We start from the raw sequence: 24,221 nt of genomic DNA on the forward strand, positions 1-24,221 counted from the left end.
CCCCGGAGAAAGGGGAACGCAGAGGGCCTCCCAGTGGCCGAAGAGGTAAGTCCCGGAGCCTGCGTGTCTCAGTGGGGCTCACTTAGCCTCCCTGGGCTAAGTGGGGAAGGCTGGGGAAATTCCCCAACCTCTACACAACTACTTCACCAGCTCTGAATGTTTCAGCAGTTCCCGGCCAGGGAATGTATTTTCCCTTTCAGACCTACATTACGCCCCCCTGAGGATACCGTTTTCATTTTTCTGTATGTTGTAAATGACACCACTGAGCACCCTAGCGAGAGCTGGGTGAGCACCGAGGAAATGTTCATTAGTATAATAAGGAAGACGGGTGAGTTTGTGCGTGTTGGGAGGGGGAGGAGGGCGGGGTACAGAGGAAATCACATTGCTAGCGCCGAAAGGGCAGGCGAGTGTCTGTCTACCTGCCTGCCTGTTTTGTGTGTCTTTGGGTAAGTCAACCTGGGTGATTACAAGCAAATCAGTAGGCATAATTACAAGATTTTATGACGATGAAATCACCAATACCAGTTCTAGAAAGGAAAATAAAGGTTTTTCTTTGAAAACACAAGATTACCTGTGACAAACAACTGCAAGATCTGAGGTCTCCGTGGAGCTCTGGTTTACATATTTAAGGAGGAAAATCAGTATGTAGCAGTCGAGTTTCAAGAAGTTTAATAACACAAACCAAATATATCAGTTACACACTCTTGTCCCCTCATCTTCATGTGATCCTGCCTTTAAGATCTCAAACTGTAGATTGGACTCTGCTTGTCATTATCAGTTATGGAGAATACATGCAGATGAGCCCAATATTGGGATAGTCAGGACTCTAAATATGCTGTGTATCCTAACTTGGAAGTCATTTGGATTTGAGGTCTCAAGCAATGGGACTTCATGAAATCAACTCTCTCATCTCAGTAACATGGTCCTTCTCCAAACTGACCTCTGGATAGAAATGAATGGGTAAAGTCAATGCAACCATTTGTAGGACTGGACTTATTTACAGTTTAGTTCCCAGTAGGCTGGCCTCCTTTAGTCCATTTTATTTTCACAAGTTCTGGAGTATTTGTTTGGAACTGGGGACAAGTATGCTCTGATGGAATGTAACTTTTTTACTTTTCATTGGAACTTCTATCTGTCCATTCCAAGGCTAAGTTCCTCACTACTCATGTGGGGAAAGGCAGAAATATATTTTTGTTAGGTATACAAATTTGATGGAGAACTCTCTCATGAGGTATCATTAAAAATCGAAGGAGTTCTGATCATTTTATATTTGATTTTTTTAAAGTTGTATTCATTAGACATTATCTTCCATTACTATGGGTACTTTATATTCAGCAATCGTACTTGATAAAAGAAATTGTAATATTTAAATTTAAAACTGTTCACTCGACAGTTATGTCGTAGCACTGGTTTTCATTAGTAACTCAGAATCCTTAGTCAAATCTGCTATTCCTTTCTGATATAAACTTTGATTTCCATGCTAGACAGGGACATACCTAAAAACTTGTCAAGCAGGAATGTAATAAGTTTTCATACTATATTCAGTGGTGTAAGTCACTTTTTTAGAGTGTCTTTTGTATGCATTTGTCCTTTACAGCCATTTAATTTCAAGCTGAAATCATTATCATCTACATCCTCATTTCCATTCACATCAGCTACTGTTTATTTAATCACTGTTTCAGGCACAGCACTTCACATAGATCTCCCTCAATCCACAGTCTTGAAAGATAAGTATTACTGACCTCATTTAGAAAGGAGGAAACTGAGGCTCACAGAAATTAAGCTCTTTGTTCCAGTTCAAGTAACAGCTCAGGACTCTACCTCAACACTGATGTCAAACCTATGCTCTCTTAACCACTGGGCTTGCTGCCTCAATATAGCAAAGCTGCAATTATACTCTAATCAGCTTGCTAGAGTCTAAGCCAGTCCTGTAATACCTCCAAGAAACGAGTAGTGAATAGAACTACCCGTCTGAAAATGAGAGCAGACAAGTGAGAAAACATGGTCAATCACATCCACCTGCCAATAAAATAAACATTTATTTTTTCCTCGTTCCCCCCCTGCCCTTTTTATGGTATTGTTCTCTAACCCTAAAGTTTCTGGGTAGCCATATGAATTCTTCTAAGCATTACTTTCCTTTTACTTGTCCATTTCTCTCATCATCTCTACTAACCATGGCTACCTAACACTAAAGCACCTAACACCACAGTAATAATGCCCAGATCTAAATAGTTCACAGACATGTGAGATTTTAAGTTTACAAAGTATTTTTTATTGTTATATTGAATCAATGATACTGATGATTATGATGATGACAAAATAAGACAGTATGTCATAATACCTGTAAAGGTTAATTCAGTTTTTTCAACATTGCCATTTTCTTATGGACTACTTGCTTTTGGCCCCCCTAATCTATGCTCATTCTCATTTCCTAACAGCCCGTCTCTCTGCCATTCTTTTGGTGTTACCGTATGCCTAAAAGCCTCTTGTATTCTTCAAACACCCACTGAAGAAGTTTGCGTGGTTGCAGTAACCTCAGACATCAGCAAAACTACTTTTACGTTTCCTGATCAACAGTCAGAATGCTGTTCCAACAGGAAAAATGCTTCACGCCAACAAGGTGCCTGACCTAGGAACTGGGTCAGCTGCCATCATTAAGTCCCTCTAATCATTAGTGCCTTAATTTTTACAAATCAAATGCATGGTATTTCAAACAATACATAAATTAATTTTAAAAACTCCAGGTGGAAGGAACTCTCGCTCTTCAGCATTCTCAAGCTTGTCTGTGGTGTCACGCACGTATGAGAAGTGATGCTTCCAGGGGCATTAGAGATCCTTTACAAATCATTCGCTTTCCTTTTCCATGGTCTTCCTTTTTACAAGTCATTCATGATCCTTCATCCTTCCAACTTGACTATTACTTTCCCTCCAATTCTGCCTTGCTTCTTTTTGGGCACTGTCACTTCATCTTCAACTTTCAACTATGGCTTCATTTCAGTTAAGGATTATTTCCATATGCCAGAGAAATAAGAATAGAGATATGTGACTGAAATTTCTATTTCACACTTTTCAAAAAGGTATGTACTTCTCACGTGAAACATCAGCCTCAGTATTCTCAGCACTTTTGTGAGCTTTTTCCACTCGTTTTGCTTACAATAAGAATAGGGATAATTTCAGAAAACTGATGAAAATACTAAGTAATCTCTATGTAAGGACTTAATAAAGTGTAGCTTTTTATGTGTGCACATACACTGAACTCCATGCATGAACCGCATAATAACTGAAGCCAGGTTCAATCAACACTTGAGGTGAGAAACAATTATCTAAAATTGCACCGTAAAATAGATCCTACTATGACACTACCTTTAAGAATTAAAGATACAGAATAGACAGGGTCCATTTGGTCACTATGAAACCATTTCACTTTATTATATTATGGGAAAATTTAGATGTGCAAAGCAATGCAGATGCCAAAGTATTCTTTTAAACTATTTTTGGCTGAATTTGTCTCTCTGAGGTCTTCAGATCCTAACATAAATATATATATGGGAAAGGTTTTGGATAAAAATAAATAAAATACATCTTAATCATTAACATGTAGACAAATTGAATAAAAGATAGAAAGAACATTGTGAAGCATGAAAATACATATCACAAAATTATTCCTGAATGTGACGGTTGAAAGACTCTGGAGGCCTGAGATCTATTTCTAAAGGGAACTTTCGGAAAGGAGAAAAGCTCTCCTCTTTGGAATGGGTAAACTACAATCTGATTCTGACATGAGGGGATTGAACTGAATGAGACATTCGGTTTCTTCCACGGTCCACTGATCTAAATAAGGAGAGTAGCAAAGAATATATCAGTGCAGATCATTTAATACTGTGAAAAGATAATAAACACATCTGGGCAGGGATTCAATAATAAATACACATAGATGTTAGTCTGAATTCATTTTTAAAATACAGTATTTGTCTATTAAGCTGACAGGACACGAACAGCTCATTTGCTTGATAATCATCTGTTATAAAGGCATTGTTTTATAACTTTAAAATACTCTTACTTAAAAATTATTAGACTTCTGTTTTCTATGTACAGCAGATAAAACTTTTATTTGACTGTAGAGTGCCATTTTATGGAAATTAAGATGAACATATGTTTTAAACAAGATATTTGCCATGAAAATACACACAAAATATCTAAATATGTCACATGATACAGAGAAACAAGATTCATGATCTTCACATTTACAGGAATTTATAAAATCTTCTCTGAAGGAAATGTGTTACAATTCAGTCAAACTTCTCATCTTGAAAGTAATCCGCCCAATTTAGATATTCTTGAAGTTGACCATATTTCTGTGTATACAATAAAAAAGCTAGTTATTTTACTCAAAGCAAAGAAGATAAGGTAGGCCTTTTCAATCTAGAGACACAAACAGGAACATGTTCACTTCTCATTTCAGGATAATCATGAACAAAATTCTTATAAACAGGGATACAATTTCAAATAAGCATTTCTAACCCATGAAGTATTGGAAAGAGATCAAACTGAACATTATTATTAATCTCATAATGTTCTTATAAATTATAATTTTTCTATTATCATATTTGTGGAAGTATAACAGCTTCAATAACTTATTCAACAAAAATTTGTTGAACACATAACATATATTGAATACTTTCTAATGACTGTCTAGGTACAAAAAAAATTGCTTTCCCTGTCCCTAGAAGACCAGAGTTCAGTGGTAATACAGCAATAACAAGTGCCATAAAGAACTATATAGACACTGTATGAAGGTTCAGGAGAGTAGCCATGGTTAGTTGAGGTGATCAGAAAAGAAGAGAAGCACTTAAACTGTCATGGGAGAAAGGATTTGGTTGGCAAAGATTTGGCGGGGGGGGGGCGGGCACAGTCCATACAACAGTGAAAAGGCAAGAAAGTATGAGGTTTGACTACAATTTGAGGTTTGTTTAGGGGAATAGAGAGAAAGGAGACTGAACCAAAGAGGCTGTGGTCAAAGTATGAAATGCTAGATGAAGGAGTTTAGCAATAATGTGACAGGCAATGTGAAATTGTTAAAGTGTTAAGGCAGAGACTGACATGATCTGGGGTGTATTTTAAGAAAAATGGTAAAACATCCATTCTAGAATATTTTGGCATTTAGTTATGAATCTATTGTAATAAGTTAGGTAATGAGATCCCAAATTCGAGTGACAGCCAATGAAGATGAAGAGTCAAGACCAGGGTAGGACAAGATAAGAGAGGACTCAGGATGATTTGGAAATTTCACAGATGATTTGGAAACTGTGATTTGGAAACTCAACTGCTGACTTCAGTTGAGGAGATTAACTGACCTAATGATTTCTTTACTTATGAACTCTGGTTCCACTCCTAGTAAAGGAGGAGAGGATCCTGATGACCCTGACTTTGGTGGTGATAGGAACCTATGGAAAAGCATAGGAGGAATGTGTTTCCCTTCTAGACAGGGCCATGAAACTTTTGTCCCCTCAAAGATCTGTGACTGGATCACCTTCTCTGGAAAGAATGAAGAAAAGAACAGGAAGGGAAATAACCTTTGAACTACCTAGGGATTCTTTTGACCGACTACTTAGGTTCTACCAGACAGAAGTAAAGTACTCTAGAATTAAAAACCTATACCTTAAAAGTTTGATAGTTTTTATGCTTTTTATATTATCTTTCTTTATATTCTTTTTTCTCTTATTAAATTTTTTCTGGAAAATTATAATCTGTCCCAGCTATACTAAGAAAAGTAAGGGAAATCTCTCCTTGCTTTTATTACTAATAATAGTTAACATTAATTGATCACTTACTAATTGCTAGGTCCAATACTAAATGCTTAAAATGTGTTGATCATTTAATTTCCACAATCAAAACTCTATTATTATTGTTTTAATTCCTATTTTACTGAAGAGACAACTTAGAGAAATAAAGTAACTTGCCTCCAGATTCTACTGCTAGAAAATATTTAAATCTGTGCTTTTAACCATCATAGTATGCTATTTCTAAGACTTAAAGTTGGGAGGGACCAGGCAGGGTGCAGCTTTAGTAAGAAGAAAAAAAAAAAAAGCCCTCCAAAGGAAAAGTGAAACTCAGAGAGAAGGCAGTTTGTAATTCCTGGTCATTCAATCCATTTAAAGATTCTGGTTCCATCATTCTTTTTTCCTAAAAATCTGGAGAGTTTGGATCTTATTATGTTAACCCCTTCAAGTGCCAGGATGGATCTACTGATTAAAACAGGTGGAACTGTGGAAAGGGAGTGTGAGAAAGAGGTCAGAACATAAAAGGAGGAGTTTGGAGTCTTCTGCTCAGAAAAAGAGCAGTTAGATGTGAAGAAAGGAATGGGTTTACCGAGGCAGACAGCTATAAGGAGGCTGAGAACGGAACCTAGAGTGACATGCACCTTTAAGCAGGGCCCTCAATGTTTAATTTGCTTAAGAATCACCTGATTTGTTAAATATTGGGTGTTTAACACCCCCAAGGATTCTCATTCAATAGGTCTGCAGTGAGGCCAGGAACTACACATTTTCCACAAACTTCTAGGTGAGTCTGACATAGGTAGTTAGGGCCATGATTTGAGAAACATCAGTTTAAGGAGCGAAAGAAAAATTAAAAGGAAAAAAAAGTTTTAAAGGGGAGAAAGAAAAAGACACCACATAAAAAGTTTCAGGAAGGGGTGGGATATCAAATCATTATTTAAAATTCTTTCTTATGTAACAATCTTTATGTAATACATTTAAAATTTACATACAACTGTAAAACTGAGACTTGATACTTTTGACGTACTTTCTTCACTTCCTGATGTTCATGTATTCACCACCCCATCCCAACAACCCTATCTTCAGCTTCTCTGGAAATCCCATCATCACATTCACTTTCTTCTTAACAAGAAACATTCATTAGAATTTAGCCAGTGGCATATGATAGTATGTTCTTCCAGTCAAATTTAGAATGAGACAATTACTTTTATTATATTTATTATAGGTTTTGGTTTTATTATAATTTTCTTATCATTCATTCCTTTCTTACACTCAAGTAGCTCCTACCCTTTAATGTCATCCTAGGTTAAAAACAGATCATCCTAGCTCAATTGTTAGGAGGAGGAACAAGAAGAATGAAGTCAGTCTAGTTGGCAGGTCTTTGGGAAGATACGCTGAGATATCCTGAGACAAGGGAAGAAAAACGCTTGGAGGAGGAAGGGGCAGGTAAGGGAAAAAGCAAGGTGTGTAATACAAGCTGGGAGGAAAGCCAGGACCAGATAGTTTGTGTGAGGTAAAAGAAGGGGTTGACATAATAATTAGGAAGTAAGAGCAAAAAGGGCCACAGATAGGGCAACTCAAGCAGCATTGAGCCCTGGCATTCAGAAGGGTTAGGGTAGCTATGGCCATGAGCCTGCAACCAAGGAAGAAGGTGTGCGTCACAAGCACATGCAAGGCTGTCACACAAGGACACTCACATTCTCTGAGGGGTAGGTGGAGTGACGCTGAGAAATGTCAGAGCACTTGATAAATTCTGAAGTTTAATCACAGCACAGAAAGCTGCATATGGGTTTACAGTGGCTCTGAACTTTAGTTTCTAGGACATCTTTTGAGAAAATTTATAGATAAATATTTTTAAAACAGGAGGGATCCCAAAAAGAAAATGAAGCTCTTTGGTATTGCAAGTGGAAAAAAAGGTGCATGCTGTCCTAGACTGGCATGATCTTGAACTACTTTAACTGTCCACTACTAAGTGTTGTTCTTGAAGCATAATAGAACACTTGGCTTTTTTCTTCCTAAGAGTATTTTTTCTTATTCCAGGTCCCTTCTTTTAGAAATCCTGTTAAGCTTTTTCTAAGGTTCATGATCTGGAAGTGCTTTTAGTTTTTCTCTGCAAGGAGTTTAACGTTCTTGGGGCGCCTGGGTGGCTTAGTCATTGAGCGTCTGCCTTCGGCTCAGGTCATGATCCCAGGGTCCTGGAATCGAGCCCCACATCAGGCTCTCTGCTCAGTGGGAAGCCTGCTTCTCCCTCTCCCACTCCCCCTGCTTGTGTCCCCTCTCTCGCTCTCTCTCTCTGTGTCAAATAAATAAAATCTTTAAAAAAAAATTTTTTTTAACGTTCTTCCCCATTTATACTATTATTACATAATATGTATAGTACATGCGCAGTGATTTTTCTACACAATTTTTTAAAAAATGGTGTCCCAATAGGCTTTTCAACTCCACTGGAGGGTTGGCAACCCTTAAATGCACCCATAAAAGCAGCTAAGAATTTCATGTCATCATGGAAAATGAAGATGGGACTTACTGGATAAGTCATGGCTCCTCCCTAAGGCTAATAGAAAAGCACAGAGGAGGACAGGGAGGAAAGCACTGGGAGAGAAGTCGAAGCAAAGTAAAAGATAAAAAGCTGAGGAGAGTAAAATGAGAGAAAGACTACGGAAGGTTCCAGATGGGGGGGCGGCGGGGGAAGCAGAGAGATCACCAGGTGGGGGCTTGTGGTGGGAGGAGAACTGTCAGAAGGGAAACCAGTTCTGATGTCACTGTCCAGACTGGGAGACCTCTGCGGGACATGACGTGTCCTGACAAGTTCCTGTTGTTTGTTCTCTTTTTCTTTCCCTCTGCTTGTAAGTTTATTCACTGAGCTCTCTTCTTTTTTATCTTCCTCTTTTACAAATTCCCTTATGGTATAAATAACCTAGGCAACAGATCTCAAGTCAGGCTTTTTTTTTTTTTAAAGATTAAATATACTGTTGATCTGAGTTGCCTGAAAATCTACTATGTTTTCTCTCATACATTCACGTAACTAGACTTGTTTTAGAAGATTGCAATCATATTAGCATTCTTTCCAAGTACCATAAACAATTCTAAAAGCTCTGTGAGCAGACCAGAGCTTATGAGCTGCCAGCAGATCTTCGGGAATCCAGTGCACTCTTCAAAACCCCCACTTTATCCCTGATATCAAACTTAGTGATCAACAGGATTTGGGGGGATCAAAATCAGTGCCGTGGCCTGAAACCTCTGCATTCCCCTTGATCTTCAGTTACAGTGCTCACTGCTCAGCCCATGTCCTCAAGAAGAGGATGTGGGGGGTATTAGAACTGGCAGCCGAGATCCTTTCCTCAGATTGGTACCAGGTGCTTCTTCACTCTCGGGTCACAAGAACTGTTCTAAAGAATAGGAAGCAGACAAGCAGAGGTGAGTCCTATACTTTGTCAAAGAAAATAGGGACTTAATATATATGTAAGGAATACCATATATATAAAAGTGAAAGGACAGAGGTCCTTCATTACAGGACGGTATTATTGAGGATTTCAATTTATCTGATGAGCTGAAGGAATGCTTAGAACATCAGGGCACCTATTCAGGGTGGGACAATGATAAGCATGAAAGGAATGGGTGGAAGAAGAGAAAATACAAAGACAGGGAAAAGGAGAGATTCTCTTTTAAATTTCACTGTCCTCTAGTCATTTGTATCCTTCTGCTGATCATAATTAGGCTCCAGAATCTATGAATGAGATGATTCTTCTATATTCACCTTACCTCCTTAATCCAGCCACTTTCTTTTGACTGACTGAAAATTCTTTCCACTGTTTCTTTAACCTGTTCATCTTCAACTTCTTCTGTCTTTGCAATGGAGCAACATTCCTGGTACAGCTTGAACTTAAAATGTTTTAGTTTATGATAAATTCGGGTACGATCAGCACAAATTCTGCCAACAGTAAACACCTAAATCAAGGAATAAACATTATTATCTGACATATGAAGTAAAAAATATACTAATGATTATATAGCCTTTCTGGCTGTATATTAGCAAAATCTAATAAATGCATTATTAATTTTTAAAATGTTTATACAATGGTTCCTTTACCTTCTCTCATTATATAACTTAGATAAGAAAAACTGAGCATCTGCTATGTTTCAAGTATTGGGCTAAGCACTGGAGATATGTAAGTGAAAGATGTACTACCTGTGTTAGGGGAGCTTACAGTCTTGGGAGAAAAACAAACGATCACAGAACAATGTGTCAAATGCTGGACAAGAGATGCTATCAAGGTAGAGAAGAGGGACAATTAACCCAATTCAGTGATGAGAAGAATCCTTGAGTAGGTGATGCTTGAACTAAGTCGTCAGAAAATAGTTAGCCAAGTTTGAGAAGGAGGAGAAAAATGGCTTTTAACACAGAAGGATGGGAATACCTGAAGCAAGAAAAGCATGCAAGCAATTGTATGTACATAGTTACTGAGTTAAAAATGCCTAGATTAATGATAATTTTCTAAACTTATAAGCCACATGTAAAACTGAAACAAACTCTTACAACCAATATTCAGTATTGGCAGTTTTTCATTAAATTAGTTTTTTCCAAAAAATATTGTCAAGGGCGCCTGGGTGGCTCAGTTGGTTAAGCGACTGCCTTCGGCTCAGGTCATGATCCTGGAGTCCCGGGGATCGAGTCCCACATCAGGCTCCCTGCTCAGCAGGGAGTCTGCTCCTCCCTCTGACCCTCCTCCCTCTCATGCTGTCTCTCATTCTCTCTCTCGAAAATAAATAAAATCTTAAAAAAAAAAAAAGAATTGCTCATTTAAAAAATATATATAAAAAAAAAACTTTGTGTTTCGTCATGTTTGTTTCCTTAGTCACTCTGATATAACACATTAATACTTTATTATTAGCAAGCTATGAGAATTTTAATTTCTATGTTTATGTGGACTTCCAGGATTCTATGATTAAGAATACTCTTCTTGGGGCGCCTGGGTGGCTCAGTCGTTAAGCGTCTGCCTTCGGCTCAGGTCATGCATGATCCCAGGATCCTGGGATCGAGCCCCGCATCGGGCTCCCTGCTCGGCGGGAAGCCTGCTTCTCCCTCTCTCACTCCCCTTGCTTGTGTTCCCTCTCTCACTGTGTCTCTCTCTGTCAAATAAATAAAATCTTAAAAAAAAAAAAAAAAAGAATACTCTTCTTGTGAAATCAACCAACCAGAACATTCCTCTTTCAGAATGTTTTGCATATGTACTGTTACACACACTAATAACGAAAATAGGAAATCTAAAAACTAAACCTTACAGCTAAAAACATTATAACATGATCAATCTTCTTCTCTGGATTAACCTGAGGAAATAGACAAACTCCTTGTTAAATCATATATTTGTCTCTGTGCCTAATTCACTAATGGGTTATGCTTTCATGAGTTCAGTACAAGTGGTCAAGTGGTAGAGTTATAGTATTGATCTATGTAACTTGTATTCTATCTGACAATCTGACAAAGAACTGCATTGTTTTTCTGAAGCCACACTGCAAGGGTTCACAGAGGTGATGAGTTCAATAAATAATCTGAGTATATTGGCAAAAAAATAGTAATAAAATGAAGAGTGTATTGGCAAAACTGCATAAAAGTTACATATGATCAGCAACAGTCAGGTTTGATGCATCATCTTGTGAAGATGGTATTTGGGACATCTTACAGTCTTTCTTAAAATCCTCGAAAGTTGAAGAAAACCAGGTTCAGATTTCTGTTCAAGTTCTATGAAAACCTTTCTGTTTTTCAGATCATTAGAAATAATCAGTATTATTGTACATTGCTTGTTTACTCCCAGGAACCTTCCTGTTTCAACATTATCATCAAACCAGTCATATCAACGCTAACAGTTCCCTTGCTGATGCCTCCTTTTTTACTTTGAGTGAAAAAGGTACCACAATATTGCAGTGGCCACAAGCGGTACCCTCTGTCTCTCCATTTCTGTCATCAAAGTAGACTGTGTGGGAGAAGTCTCCTATGGCTGTTCTGAATAAAGTACAGTAGAAGAATAATATAATTTTTTAAAAATTTCCAGCACACTGTATTTTATATTTCCACAAAACTGAGGAATTTATCTGTATAAAATTTTTAAGTTGGGGCAAGAGGGAAGGAGAGGTATTTAAAAATCCTTATTTAAATTTTTTTTTACCTGTATGAAACAAAAATACCCATTGAAAATATTTAACATTATAGTTTACGTCTTTCCATTTCTAATTCCTATCTTCTTGGCCGCTACTTACACTTATGTAGATCAATAAACCCCAAATTACCTTTAGAATATTCTCACACTATTTTTCCCCAAAATGTGATCACATTTTAAAAGCCTAAACCATTGTTAGTAAGTGTTCACAGAAAAGGGTAAATGCTTCAGTGAACTTCATGATTGTGTCATCTGCTTTAATTGGATTACTTTGCCTAGCATAAACTTATGGGCACTGAATATGTATAGTTTTATGATTCTGGCTATACGTAGTTATCCAGTATTCTAAAAAGATGTATCATAATCTTTCTCTCTCTAGGAATTTTACTGTCCATGAAACTGCTAGTTTCAATGCAACCATGACAAAACTGCATTTTATCATTTGATTTAAAAATACGTTGCTACTTTGAGAGCTATCAACTGGCATTTTAAGGTAGGTTTTAATTGTATACCTTTAGATGGAAAATAATAATTTTCTATTATATTTGTTAACTTTGATGTTTTCCATTGTGTGACTGGTGTATTAATGTTCTTTGCTTTTATTCTGTGAGATCTCTTTTATTTTTTAGATATCTGAGTAACTATTTTATACAGAATCTTTGCTCTTTCACAGGAATATCAGAACTCCAGAAATGGTTTTCTAACTCACTTCCCTTTCCAGGATTAGCTGTAGACCGCAAAGACTGTGAATGTACAGCACTATTTTTGACCTATACAATAGAATATGATCCTTAAAGTATTAAATCACTTTTATTAAGATTCTATGTGTCTTGGGCACCTGGGTGGCTCAGCTGGTTAAGCGACTGCCTTGGGCTCAGGTCATGATCCTGGAGTCCCTGGATCGAGTCCCGCGTAGGGCTCCCTGCTCAGCAGGGAGTCTGCTTCTCCCTCTGACCCTCCCCCTTCTCATGTGCTCTCTCTCTCATTCTCTCTCTCTCTCTCTCAAATAAATAAATAAAACCTAAAAAAAAAAGATTCTATGTGTCTTAACTCATAAAAATTCATAGATCGGTTTTTAAACAATGGGGAGATTTGCATATAGACTATGTTGAGAAAAGAAATGTGTTTTCATAGTAACTTGTCAAATGATACATTAAAGACTAATTCTGAATTCATTATCCCCATGCAAACTTTCTAAGTGAATCTTACAGATTGTTTAGAGAAATCTGGTCAATTACTGCCATTAGTACTGAGGAATCATACTACCCAGTGTAGCAGAAGGATTTAGATTAATAATCTATTTCTAGCTTAATAACTGACTGGCAGTATTTAGAGGCAACTCTGAGAGCCCCCAAACACACACACCCTTCATGGATATACAGACTCACCAGAGGAAGCTCTCAATATTAATATTTTTGCATTTATAAATGTAATACTTTTATAAAGATTAAAAAATAAATAGAAGTAGACTACACCCTGCACTTCTCTCTTCACACTGTACTGCTTTGCTTGTTTACAAATACTTTTCTTCAAATATTTCCAATATTTTCTTCATTTTTGTCTTTTCATTCAAAATTAATGGCACCTTAAGTATGTGTTGATCATCTAGATTTTGATTCTGATACACTCTAGGTTGAAACACCGTTTTCTTTCTATTCTCATATTAAGATGACAGGCATCTGGGAACTGTCAATTTGGTAGATTATCTGCCATAAAATTTTCCACTTGGGTTAAATTCTCCTTTGGACTTAAAGGGGACTTTTGCTTCCCTTGCCCCAGTTATCTGCCTTTTCATCCTCATCCTACACCCTTCTCCCCTCCCCACAGTTTGGGTGATGTATACTTATACAAAGTTTAGTATCTGAATTAGGAGTGAATTTGCCATAGACATAGGCAAGACATATTTTTCACATTCAAAATGTATACCCTCTTTCCTTGTACTCTTTTCCCTTCTCCTAGTGCTTTCTCCATTTATAAAAACAACAGGGTTATTTGTGCAAGCTATGTATTGAAAATTTCTAAATACTGAAAACTAAAATGAGAGGGAAAAATACCTGTTTATCATGTGACATGAAATCATCTGTTTCCATAGTCCTGGTGTTGTACAACTTTCCTGATAAATGCACTGAGTATCTGCAGTGGCGATGCAATCCACAGGCCTGGCAGGAACAGTTTTCAGGATTCTTCAAATGGATACTTACATTAGAATAATTTTCCACCCGCTCCTGAAAACAATTGAAAAATGTAATGAAGCTTTCCAAGATTGGAAAAAAACAACAATAAAATAAAACATAAAAAGAACCTAACCAAATTAAAGCCAATATTTGGAATCACAATAATGGGGTAAGATGTAAGAGCAAAACACACTCTTATTTCTTACTTTAATACAGAGCACACAGTAGATATTTGACAAGATATTTTTAAATTAAAAAAAAGAATTTATAAATTAGGCTTTTATAATTATAATTATAAAAATAATATATAATTATATATATATTTTTATATATTATATATATAAAAATAATATATAATTATAAAAATTAAATTTATAATTTAATAAAAAATTAGTTTCCTACTTTTGAGTTACTGTTAGGTAGTATTCTTCACAGATTTTAATTTACTTTTTTTCCCCCTCCTCTCATCTCTAGTTAGTGTAAATGAGGTTTAATAGTTAGAAAAAAAGAGCAGCAAAAATTCAGGATACTGTAACAAAAAGATGAATTCATTTCGGTTAGTCAAAAACTGAGAAAAACCAGATCACATTCAGTCTCTTTGGTGTAAATTATATCCTATTTCCCACAAAATATTCCAGAAATGATTTGATCATCCTATGGCTACTTACTAAAGGACTATGAAATAAGCAAGTTGGAACTAGGAATGCTAGGGGGCCAACTCTGATATGGACAGTCTAATAGCTGAATTAGCAACGAATAAGTGAACTGAGAAAATATTTGGCATTCATAAATAAGCTTTATTAAGCTGTGCAATTACTTCTGGTTGCATATTTTTGCTCACACTCTAGGCCTGTGCTAGATACTACTGTCATAATTAGTAGTGTAGATTAGGTTTTACCATAATATTTGAACTACAAACAGTGAGCATATTAGCAGGGTTACTGATCCACATTTGTATTCTCTATCAGCCTGATAGTAATTAAATATTCAGTATACCGATAGTTTCCTTTTTAACACTGTATGATTCATAACTACATTGTATTTTGTCTACTTTTAATATTTCTCATATTTCATGGCAGTTTGTGACACATGTCACTTACAGGATGACATTCAGAGTAAATAGGTGACTAAACCACTTTCCCTTCTCGTTTCTGTGGCACATATGGAAGCACATTCAAGATGAAAGCTCTATCAGCTTGGCTCTTGAGAGACTACAATATGCAGAACGCTATTGTAGATTTACACGGGACATATAATATAACTGAAAAATAAGCTTTGTTGGTTTAAGCTGTTAAGATTTTCATTGTTGACCTGTCATATTTATTTTTTGCAGCATAACTTAGCTAATTCTGACCAAGATCATATTGAATTTTCTATGTCTCTAAATTTTTAAGCTAATATTTTCTTGTATCTCTCAGTTATTATTTCAACATCAGATAATCCAAATTCAGCATAACATGCCATGGTATAGTTAAGCATAATATGGCATAGTGGCGTGGGCTTTGGAGTCAGATAAATACTAGGAATTTATGATTTCTAGGTTTAAACATTGGCCTAGTTAATTACTAGCTGTTTAACCTTGTGTTCGGAGTCACAGTTTTCTCAACTCTAAAACAGGAAAGAATAGTGCCTTCCTCATGGGGTTACTCTGAAGATCAAATAAGATACTTTGCATTGCATAATTACTTGGCAAAGTTAAGTGATCAATAAATATATGCTATTTTTCTATTAAAGAAAATAATATTTAAGAACGTGCTATGTATTTTACCTTCCAAGTAAGTAAATATTTCCCTTTAAAGTAGGTAAATATTTTCTGTATCTGAGGAAGAGAGTGGAGTTTAGAGAGGTTAAAAACCTACCCAATGTCAAAAAGATATATATGGTGGCCCTAAACTCAGCCATCCTCCAAACTGAAGTCTTCTATTTCTGTAATCCCATAACTGTCCCTTAAACCTAAATCATCTGTGGCTAATTTATCAGGTAATTCAAGACTGAACAGGCCTTGGATGAAATCAAATCTCCTGACATAAATGAGGTAGAATAGCTAATGATTTAAGTGCCAGAAGGACTGTTAGGAACTTGAACTTCTGTTACCTTGCCATTTTTTTTCCTCTCGCTAATCATTAAAAGATAGAATATTAGAAGTAGGGAGATTAAGAAAAAAACCCTTAAAAAACATATAAGACAGCCTCTACTATTAGAGATTCATAAAACAGAAATCTATGGGGCGCCTGGGTGGCTCAGTCGTTAAGCGTCTGCCTTCGGCTCAGGTCATGGTCCCAGGGTCCTGGGATCGAGTCCCACATTGGGCTCCCTGCTCTGCGGGGAGCCTGCTTCTCCCTCTCCCACTCCCCCTGCTTCTGTTCCTGCTCTCGCTATCTCTCTCTCTGTCAAATAAATAAATAAAATTAAAAAAAAATAGAAATCTATGAGATAACATGGAGTAAGTCTTATAAAGTAAAAAGATGCTTCCCTGATATTGGTAGAATTACAAAATCTTAATTACCAATAATTACAAAACCTTAAGGTCGAGAAGGATGTCAAAGACAACCTAGGCCAGTGTTTCCCAGATTATGTTATGGAAATCAATTATTCTAGGAGGTGATAAAATGTAGCTCATGAAAAGGAGCCTCATAGGAAAACACAAATTTGAAAAGTATTGCACTCTACATCACCCTCTTGAAGATTTATAGTATAAATTCATACATTAATGTTCCTTGAAAGGTCCTCCAATTAAGTTTAAAACCCACCATTTCTCAAACTTCTTTAGCAATGGAACTCCTTTCTGAAACAATGATTAATATTCTGTGAGATAATTTCCTCATTTTAATAGATGGGCTAAGCTCTGGGGATGCTCTAAAGTTATTCATCATTTAGAACTACTTAACTACTGGATACATATAATAAGTGTTACAATAATTAAAACAATAGCAGTCTTTAGAAAAGGTGAGAAACAACAAGCTGATTATTAACAAAGAAAAATGCCAATAATTTAGAAGATTATTCAGTTAGTATTCAGTCAATATTCAGTTTGATAACTGGATACTGAAATCCTGACAGGTCTGCCACTCCCATGCCCCCAACCAGAGACTCAAAACAAATTAAACTGTATACCTTATATTGCTCTTTCCAACGACTTCTAGAAGCTAAACTCTCTAGACGAGGCTGAACAAAGCGGTTATCCAAATAATGGAGAGATGTCAACATATCTTGTGCATATGATTTTTGTCTGGTGCCATCTGTTCAGGGGAACAACAGCAGCAAATAATCACTTAGCCCTTAGGAAATTATCTATCTATCTATCTATCTATCTATCTATCTATCTATCTATCTATCTGTCTAAGCCGCCACACCAATGAATTATCCAGCCTCAAATACCAATAGTGCCAAGGTTGAGAAACATTATTAGGCAATATTTAAATAGTTGAATACTTAAGGATTTCTTCCTTAGTAAGATAAGTAAAGAAAAAAAGATTCTATCATCAGAACATTAGGGAAAGGAACAAACCACAGAGGCCTTCTAATTGTTCCCTGAATACATCAAACTTATTCTTTTCTGTTCTTTTAATCCCAGTAAAATTAAGATATAGTGTTATATTAGTTTCAGGTGTACAATATAGCAATTCAGCAGTTCTATGCATTGCTCAGTGCACATCACAGTAAGTGTACTTTTAATCTCCTTCACCTTTTCACTCATCGCCCCCACCAACTTCCTCTCTGGTAACTGCCCATTTATTCTCTATAGTTAAGAGTCTATTTGTTTTGTTTTTTTTCTTTGTTCATTTGTTTTGTTTCTTAAATTCCACATGTAAGTGAGATCATACAGTATTTGTCTTTCTCTGACTTAGCATTATACCCTCTCGATCCATCCATGTGTTGCAAATGGCAAGATTTCATGCTTTTTTTTATGGCTGGGTAATATTCCATTGGATATATATACCACTTCTTCTTTATCCATTCATCTATCACATCAAACTTACTTTTACCTAAGGGTCTTTTGCACTTACTGTGTTCTCAGATAGATCAATGCATTATTTTCCCCCTGACTTCGTTCATTTAAAAGTCACCTCTTGAGAGACCTTCTTTGACGAATCTAACAGATACTTTCTTTTCCTTTATCACTCTTGGGTCTCTTTAACCTATGTTTTTTTTTTTTTCCAAGAACTAATCACTAGTTGAAATTGTATTATGTTATATATTTGTTTCATGGTCTGTCTCTCCCATTAGACTTTAAGCAACATGAGGGCAGGAATCTTGTATGTCATAGTCATTGCCATATCCCCAGCCCTCAGATAAATGCTGGCCCTTTAGGCACTCAATAAATATTTGCTCAATAAACTGTGAATGAAATCTCACTTAGGCAATTAGGTAGATATTCCATACAACATATTTATAATCTTTATTAACTTCCAGATGTGCTAGATGCAAGGGATAAGTGTATATCTAAAGTATGGTTCTTCTTGTACTCTTAGAAGAGAGGAAGGCAAAAATACATTTTCAATACAGTATGAAAAGTATATACACATCAGTACCACCAGGGAACTGAGAGCACAAATGAGGGAGTAAAAATACTGAGTGGGTCATAGTAGCTTTGACAGTGAAAACAATTTTATACTCACCTGGAAAATCTAGGGTAGAAAGGGATTATATTTTAAGAGGAAACAGTATGAGCAAAGGCACAAAAGCATAAAACAGCACATAAATTTTGGTGAAATTCAATGAGCTCAGAGAGGCTGGGACAACACATGGGTATTGAACTACTCTGCTGTTTTGAGTCTGTCCTACATCCTCACATTCACTGTCAACTCTCTAAGGTCAGGGGAACATGACATATTTCTTTTGCACTTTCCACATATCACAAATAATAAACAGTAACAAGTTCTTGATGTGAATGGGCTTCTGGTGTAGTTGATCCTAGAGGGAACAATTGGAGGGCCTTAAGAATGGGTCTCTTGGTTTTGCTTAAGTATATATTGTATTACATAGTATTACATTATTATATTAGTAGGGTGTTTAAAAATTGGAAAAAGAAAAAAAACTCTAATTGTTCCATTTGTATTAACTTACCATACAATGTTCCCAGAAAAGATCCATCTAAAGCATTGATCAGAAGAGCCTTCACAACTCTTTCAAAGTGAGTATAGTGGTCATTAAAAGAATCTGAAATTAATTTTAAATACATATTAGAATATACTAGATAAATAAAAATTCCCTGAATAAAATAGGTTCCTTTCTCTAAGAAATTAATACTATAAGTAGGAGAATTCGCTTAATTATCCTAATTTTATAGCTGCCTCAGTGACTTGTCACTGAGCAAATCTCCATTTTCCAGATTTACTGGCTTCTAATCCAAATTTCAAGTTGTTATTTCAAATAATCTTCAATTTCCAAACTTATTAAGGGAAAACTATTCAGAAACTATTAAGAGATACATTGTGGAAAAAAAAAAAAAAAAACCCAGATCATCCCCTGTGGACCCAAGTTTAATTATCAACTTAACAATTAGAGCAAGAGAGAAAACTTTTATAGGTACATTATTCAACATGTACCTGAAATTCCTGTCTTTCCTTCTCTTCGAAACATGGTACATATGAAATTGCCCAAGAAATTACTACCCTAGCCAAAACCCCAATGGCTATAAAAACTCCATTTCCCTTTCTGCTGCTCCAGATTTAGGATTTCCCATATCAGTTTAGAAAAGTTCTGTCTTCTCTTTCTCATACTGAATATATAAGCCTACCTTCCCACTAACCCAATGTAGTCCATGGAATCATCTGTTGTGATGGGCCATGCAATGGTAAGAGAGAAGGTCCCTACTATTTCCCATTGCTCTTGGGTCAAGGTTTACTATGGCTGTAGAAATATTCTCTATTAAACACAACCTCTTCCTTGATCCAAATGGTCATCACAGAACATTTGCCCTGGCCTGGGAACCTATATTAGGGGCAGCCTGAGCATTTCAGGAAAAGTGGATGATGCTTGGTGAGAAATTTAAGCAAAATAAGACCTATGTTAGCATTTATGAGTGAATTTTGACCTTGCTTTCATTGAAATAAAACAAAGATGAGATTTAACATGGGGAAATGTTTTTACTTATATTTTAGCTACTAAAAGGGCTGTATAACTCTTTAGATTTCAGGAAAAATATTTAGTACACAATCTTTTTTAAGCAAACATTTATTATAGTACTAAAGTGGCCAAAATAAAGCAGTAATAAAATTAAATGACAATAGCAGATAATTTGCACCGGGGCCCTTATACTTTAAATTACAAAAGAACTGATCACAGCCATTTATGAGTATTTTTTAAAAAATCAGTAGAATGTAATTGGAAAATGAAATAATACTTCAATAGCATTCAATTTTGATTAGATTTAATCAACCTCTGGATATAATATAGTATTGGACCATCATTTAATTTGTGAGTGTTAAACTGCATTTAAACTCTTATCTAGCACTTTCCAAGCTATATTAAGGGAAAAATGTTCTGTGAATATTAACAGGCATGTTGAGGGGGAAAAAACCATGAAATTCATTCCCTGTGCTCCTAAGTTTAACTACCAAATAAATTGAAATAGAATTTTTTATCCCTCTGATTTTATCAGTCTTTGAATGTGCTGATGCTCAACCTTACTCACCTGCTGTAGAGTTTGGGAACTGTTGTTCTACTTTAAAGACTTTGACGGTGTTTCTTTAGAATTGGGAGTAAAAGGAAAGGGCAGAGGATCAGAATCATCTGGAGAATTTTTGCCTAACCACAGAATCTCTCTCCTACCAATATCAGAATCTCCTTCAAAAGAGTCAGGAAGGCCTCAGTTTCGCTGTGCTTGAGTGGATAGATGGGTGGTGGAGGAATTAAGCTCCTGGCATCTCAGATTGAAAAAAATATTGTAGGGGCGCCTGGGTGGCTCAGTTGGTTAAGCGACTGCCTTCGGCTCAGGTCATGATCCTGGAGTCCCGGGATGGAGTCCCACATCAGGCTCCCTGCTCAGCAGGGAGTTTGCTTCTCCCTCTGACCCTCCTCCCTCTCATGCTCTCTGTCTCTCATTCTCTCCCTCTCGCAAATAAATAAAATCTTAAAAAAAAAAAAAAATTGAAAAAATATTGTATTGAGCAAGTATATGCCAGGCATTGTTTTATGTACCTACATGCATTGCTTTATTTCTCAATACAAGCTTGTGAGGTACTATCAATACCCTCAGTTTATTTTTAGTTAAGGAAATAAATACAAAGAGGATGAAAAATCTCCCCAAGATCACACAGCTAGTAAGTGTTGAAACCGGTGCTGGAACCCAAACAGTGTGACTCTAGATTTCATGCTACTATCCCCTATGTAGATGTTGTTCTGCATGCTAGTTAGGTTTGATAATATAGTTCAGAGCATGGAATTTTAGACTTGGATGGGAAATTGGAGAAAATAATACAAATCTCTCATTTCATTTTATTTTGTATTTTGTATTTTATTTTTTTAGAGAGCGGTGGTGGGAGGGAAAGCGAGAATCTTAAGTAGGCTCCACACCCAGCAGGGAGCCTGATGTGGGGCTTGATCTCACACCCCTGAGATCATGACCTGAAACAAAATCAAGAGTCAGATGCTTAACCAACCAAGCCACTCAGGCGCCCCTCAAATCTTTCATTTTAAAATTTTTAAAAATGACCCAATGATGAAAGAACTTACCCAAGGTCACACAACTAGATAGAGGAAGAATCAGGATTAGAGCTCAGACCTCCTCCACAGCTTTTTTTCCAGTGCTCGAATCCCTATAGTGGATAAGCTTCTGTGGAACATCCTAGGAATATCATTTAAAATTTTCTTCTATGATTATAAAAAAAAAATTGCAAAAGAATACAGGAGAAAATCAACAGTTTTTGTGTTTATGCATAACTTGATTTTTTCAAGGTAGTCAATTTCCCCATACCCTATCATAGGGTAGTTTAGTCATTCTGTTGATTTTCCATGCATCTTTTATCATATATTAATTTCACATATATGCTAAGATTTTGTTTCAGCACCCTGTACCTTTCTTAATGATCTGGCCATCATCTTCATGCCAGTACCACACTGCTTTACTTACTGAAATGTTATATAACTTTTTATATCTGGTGGGGCAATCCTTCTGATTTACTGTTTGTTGTCTAATTTTATTTATTCTCATATATTTTTCCCAAGTGAACTTTAGCATTGTTTTTGCAAAGTTGAATCAAAAAGTTAATTTCACGGGCTCCGGGGTGACTCAGTTGGTTAAGTGTTAGATTCTTGATTTCGCCTCAGGTCATGATCTCAAGGCTGTGAGATTGAGCCAAGCATCAGGCTCTGAGCTGCGCATGGAGCCTGCTTAAGATTCTCTCTCTCTCTCTCCCTTTGCCCCTCCATCCCAAAAAAGTTAATTTCAGAAGAAATAATTTCTTGTACTATTTACTGCTTTCCAGAAACATGCTGTGTCTCTTTTATTCATGTTTTCTTTGCTATTTCACAGTAAAGTTTATTCTTGTACCTATAAAGTCATGCTTTTCTTCCTAAGATTAGACCTAGGAACTTTATTTTGTTTGCTACTATAAATGGAATTGTCTTTCATTATATCTTCTAAATAATTATTGATAGCATACAAGAAAACTATTGAATTTTACATATTCATTGTGAATCTGGTCATCTTTCTGAGATCTTTTGCAAATCCCCAATAGTCAGATCTCTTATATATTTGCAGAAAATGAACTTCCTAGCACATTGCAGAGCTGGATAGAGGGAGATACTGTTCAGGAATTCCTGTGCAGTGACTCTGCTTTCTCCCCCAACCCTGAGAAGGATGTGGTCTTGCTAGTGCTAAGTTTATTTCAAGAACCGAGTGAATGTTTATACATATTCTCTTAGATAGAAGCACAGAGTGTTGGTGTACTTTCTTTTGAAATGGAAGTATGAGCCTAGTGTAAGAAAGCAGAGACAGAGCAAGAAATTGGGTTCTTTTTCTACTCTTAACAGGTACCCCCCGCAATAGGAAAAAAAGGAACATAAGAAAACTATGGAAATATATGCAGCATTTACTCCTGCTCTCAAGCTATTCATATGCTTTCTCTTTGTATCCCTGGTTAAATGAGTCAGAAACTTATAGCTTGTGTGTGTGTGTGTGTGTGTGTGTGTATATATATATATGTTCAAATAATGTCTTTTCCTTTTCAATAGTTATATTTCTTGTTTTACTTTTTTATTATATTGTTCAAAACATCTAGAACAAAGTAGAAAATTTTGTCTTGTTCTTTTTTAAAAAGATTTTATTTTATTTATTTTATAGAGAGAAAAAAAGTGAGGAAGAGTGTGTCCATGAGTCGGGGAAGGGGCAGGAGGAGAGCATCTTCAAGCCGACTCCTTGTTGAGCATGGAGCCCAACACAGGGCTCCACACGGGGCTTGATCCCACGACCCATGATAACATGACCTGAGCCGAAATCAAGAGTCAGCTGCCTAACTGACTGAGCCAGCCAGCCAGGCACCCCTGTATTAAACCATTTTATAATTCTTTTTTTTTTTTAAAGATTTTATTTATTTATTCGACAGAGAGAGTGAGAGAGTACAAGCAGGGAGGAGTAGTAGAGGGAGAGAAGCAGGCCTCCCGCTGAGCAGGGAGCCCAATGCGGGGCTCGATCCCAGGACCCTGAGATCATGACCTGAGGCGAAGGCAGACGCATAACCATTTTATAATTCTAAAAAGGATGGCTAGATAACTTTTTCTTCATTCTTGTAATTAGAAAAATATTTCCTTCATATGTCTATTTGCAAATCTATTTTCATCAACTTATTAGGATGTGAGCCTCCTTAATTTGCATAAATGCATGTGTTCAGCAACTCAACAGTATTTTCTTCTATCACACCTCTGAATTCACATCTCCATGTTTTTCCATCCAAAAACATGCTGTCTCTTAGCACATTCAAATCTTCTTTTACATTTCCCACTAAAGCTATAGAATTTTCTTCCTTTAGATTTCCATTTGTTCTGTATTTCCCTGCAGAAATTTGTGAAGTAGGATCATTTCTACTCCTTTATGTGTTATCTTCTCCTTTAGAACTGTTTTCATTTTCTCTATGCAAAAGAACTTAAGTTTAACCTATATATCACTGATGATT

The 24,221-nt window shown here is 36.3% G+C and overlaps 1 protein-coding gene and 1 long non-coding RNA gene across 7 annotated transcripts in view; one reads left to right on the forward strand and one right to left on the reverse strand.

The window, feature by feature from the left end:
- Nucleotides 1-2: 2 nt before the first annotated feature.
- Nucleotides 3-24,050, forward strand: LOC135362399 (uncharacterized). The gene is made up of 3 exons (XR_010407028.1): nt 3-45; nt 12,312-12,425; nt 23,393-24,050. It is a non-coding gene; the product is annotated as an uncharacterized LOC135362399 (long non-coding RNA).
- Nucleotides 2,250-24,221, reverse strand: part of CCDC82 (coiled-coil domain containing 82) — a 33,865-nt gene continuing 11,893 nt past the window's right edge. For 4 of the 6 annotated variants that reach the window (XM_045894661.2, XM_045894660.2, XM_064577183.1 and 1 more), the window contains 5 exons: nt 19,174-19,266; nt 17,221-17,345; nt 13,987-14,157; nt 9,540-9,725; nt 2,250-4,355 (listed from right to left, as the gene is read on the reverse strand). In XM_045894661.2, the coding sequence (XP_045750617.2) occupies nt 4,290-4,355; nt 9,540-9,725; nt 13,987-14,157; nt 17,221-17,345; nt 19,174-19,266 (641 nt within the window). In that variant the 3' untranslated portion in view covers nt 2,250-4,289. Of the gene's footprint in view, nt 9,167-9,539; nt 9,726-13,986; nt 14,158-17,220; nt 17,346-19,173; nt 19,267-24,221 lie in introns of all 6 variants that reach the window. The other 2 variants (XM_045894662.3, XM_064577184.1) reach the window with 2 other exon arrangements.

Source organism: Mirounga angustirostris, unplaced genomic scaffold, assembly GCF_029215605.1.
Source record: "Mirounga angustirostris isolate CCGP_5_RB_7025 unplaced genomic scaffold, mMirAng1.0.hap1 SCAF_13, whole genome shotgun sequence".
NCBI lineage: Eukaryota > Metazoa > Chordata > Mammalia > Carnivora > Phocidae > Mirounga > Mirounga angustirostris.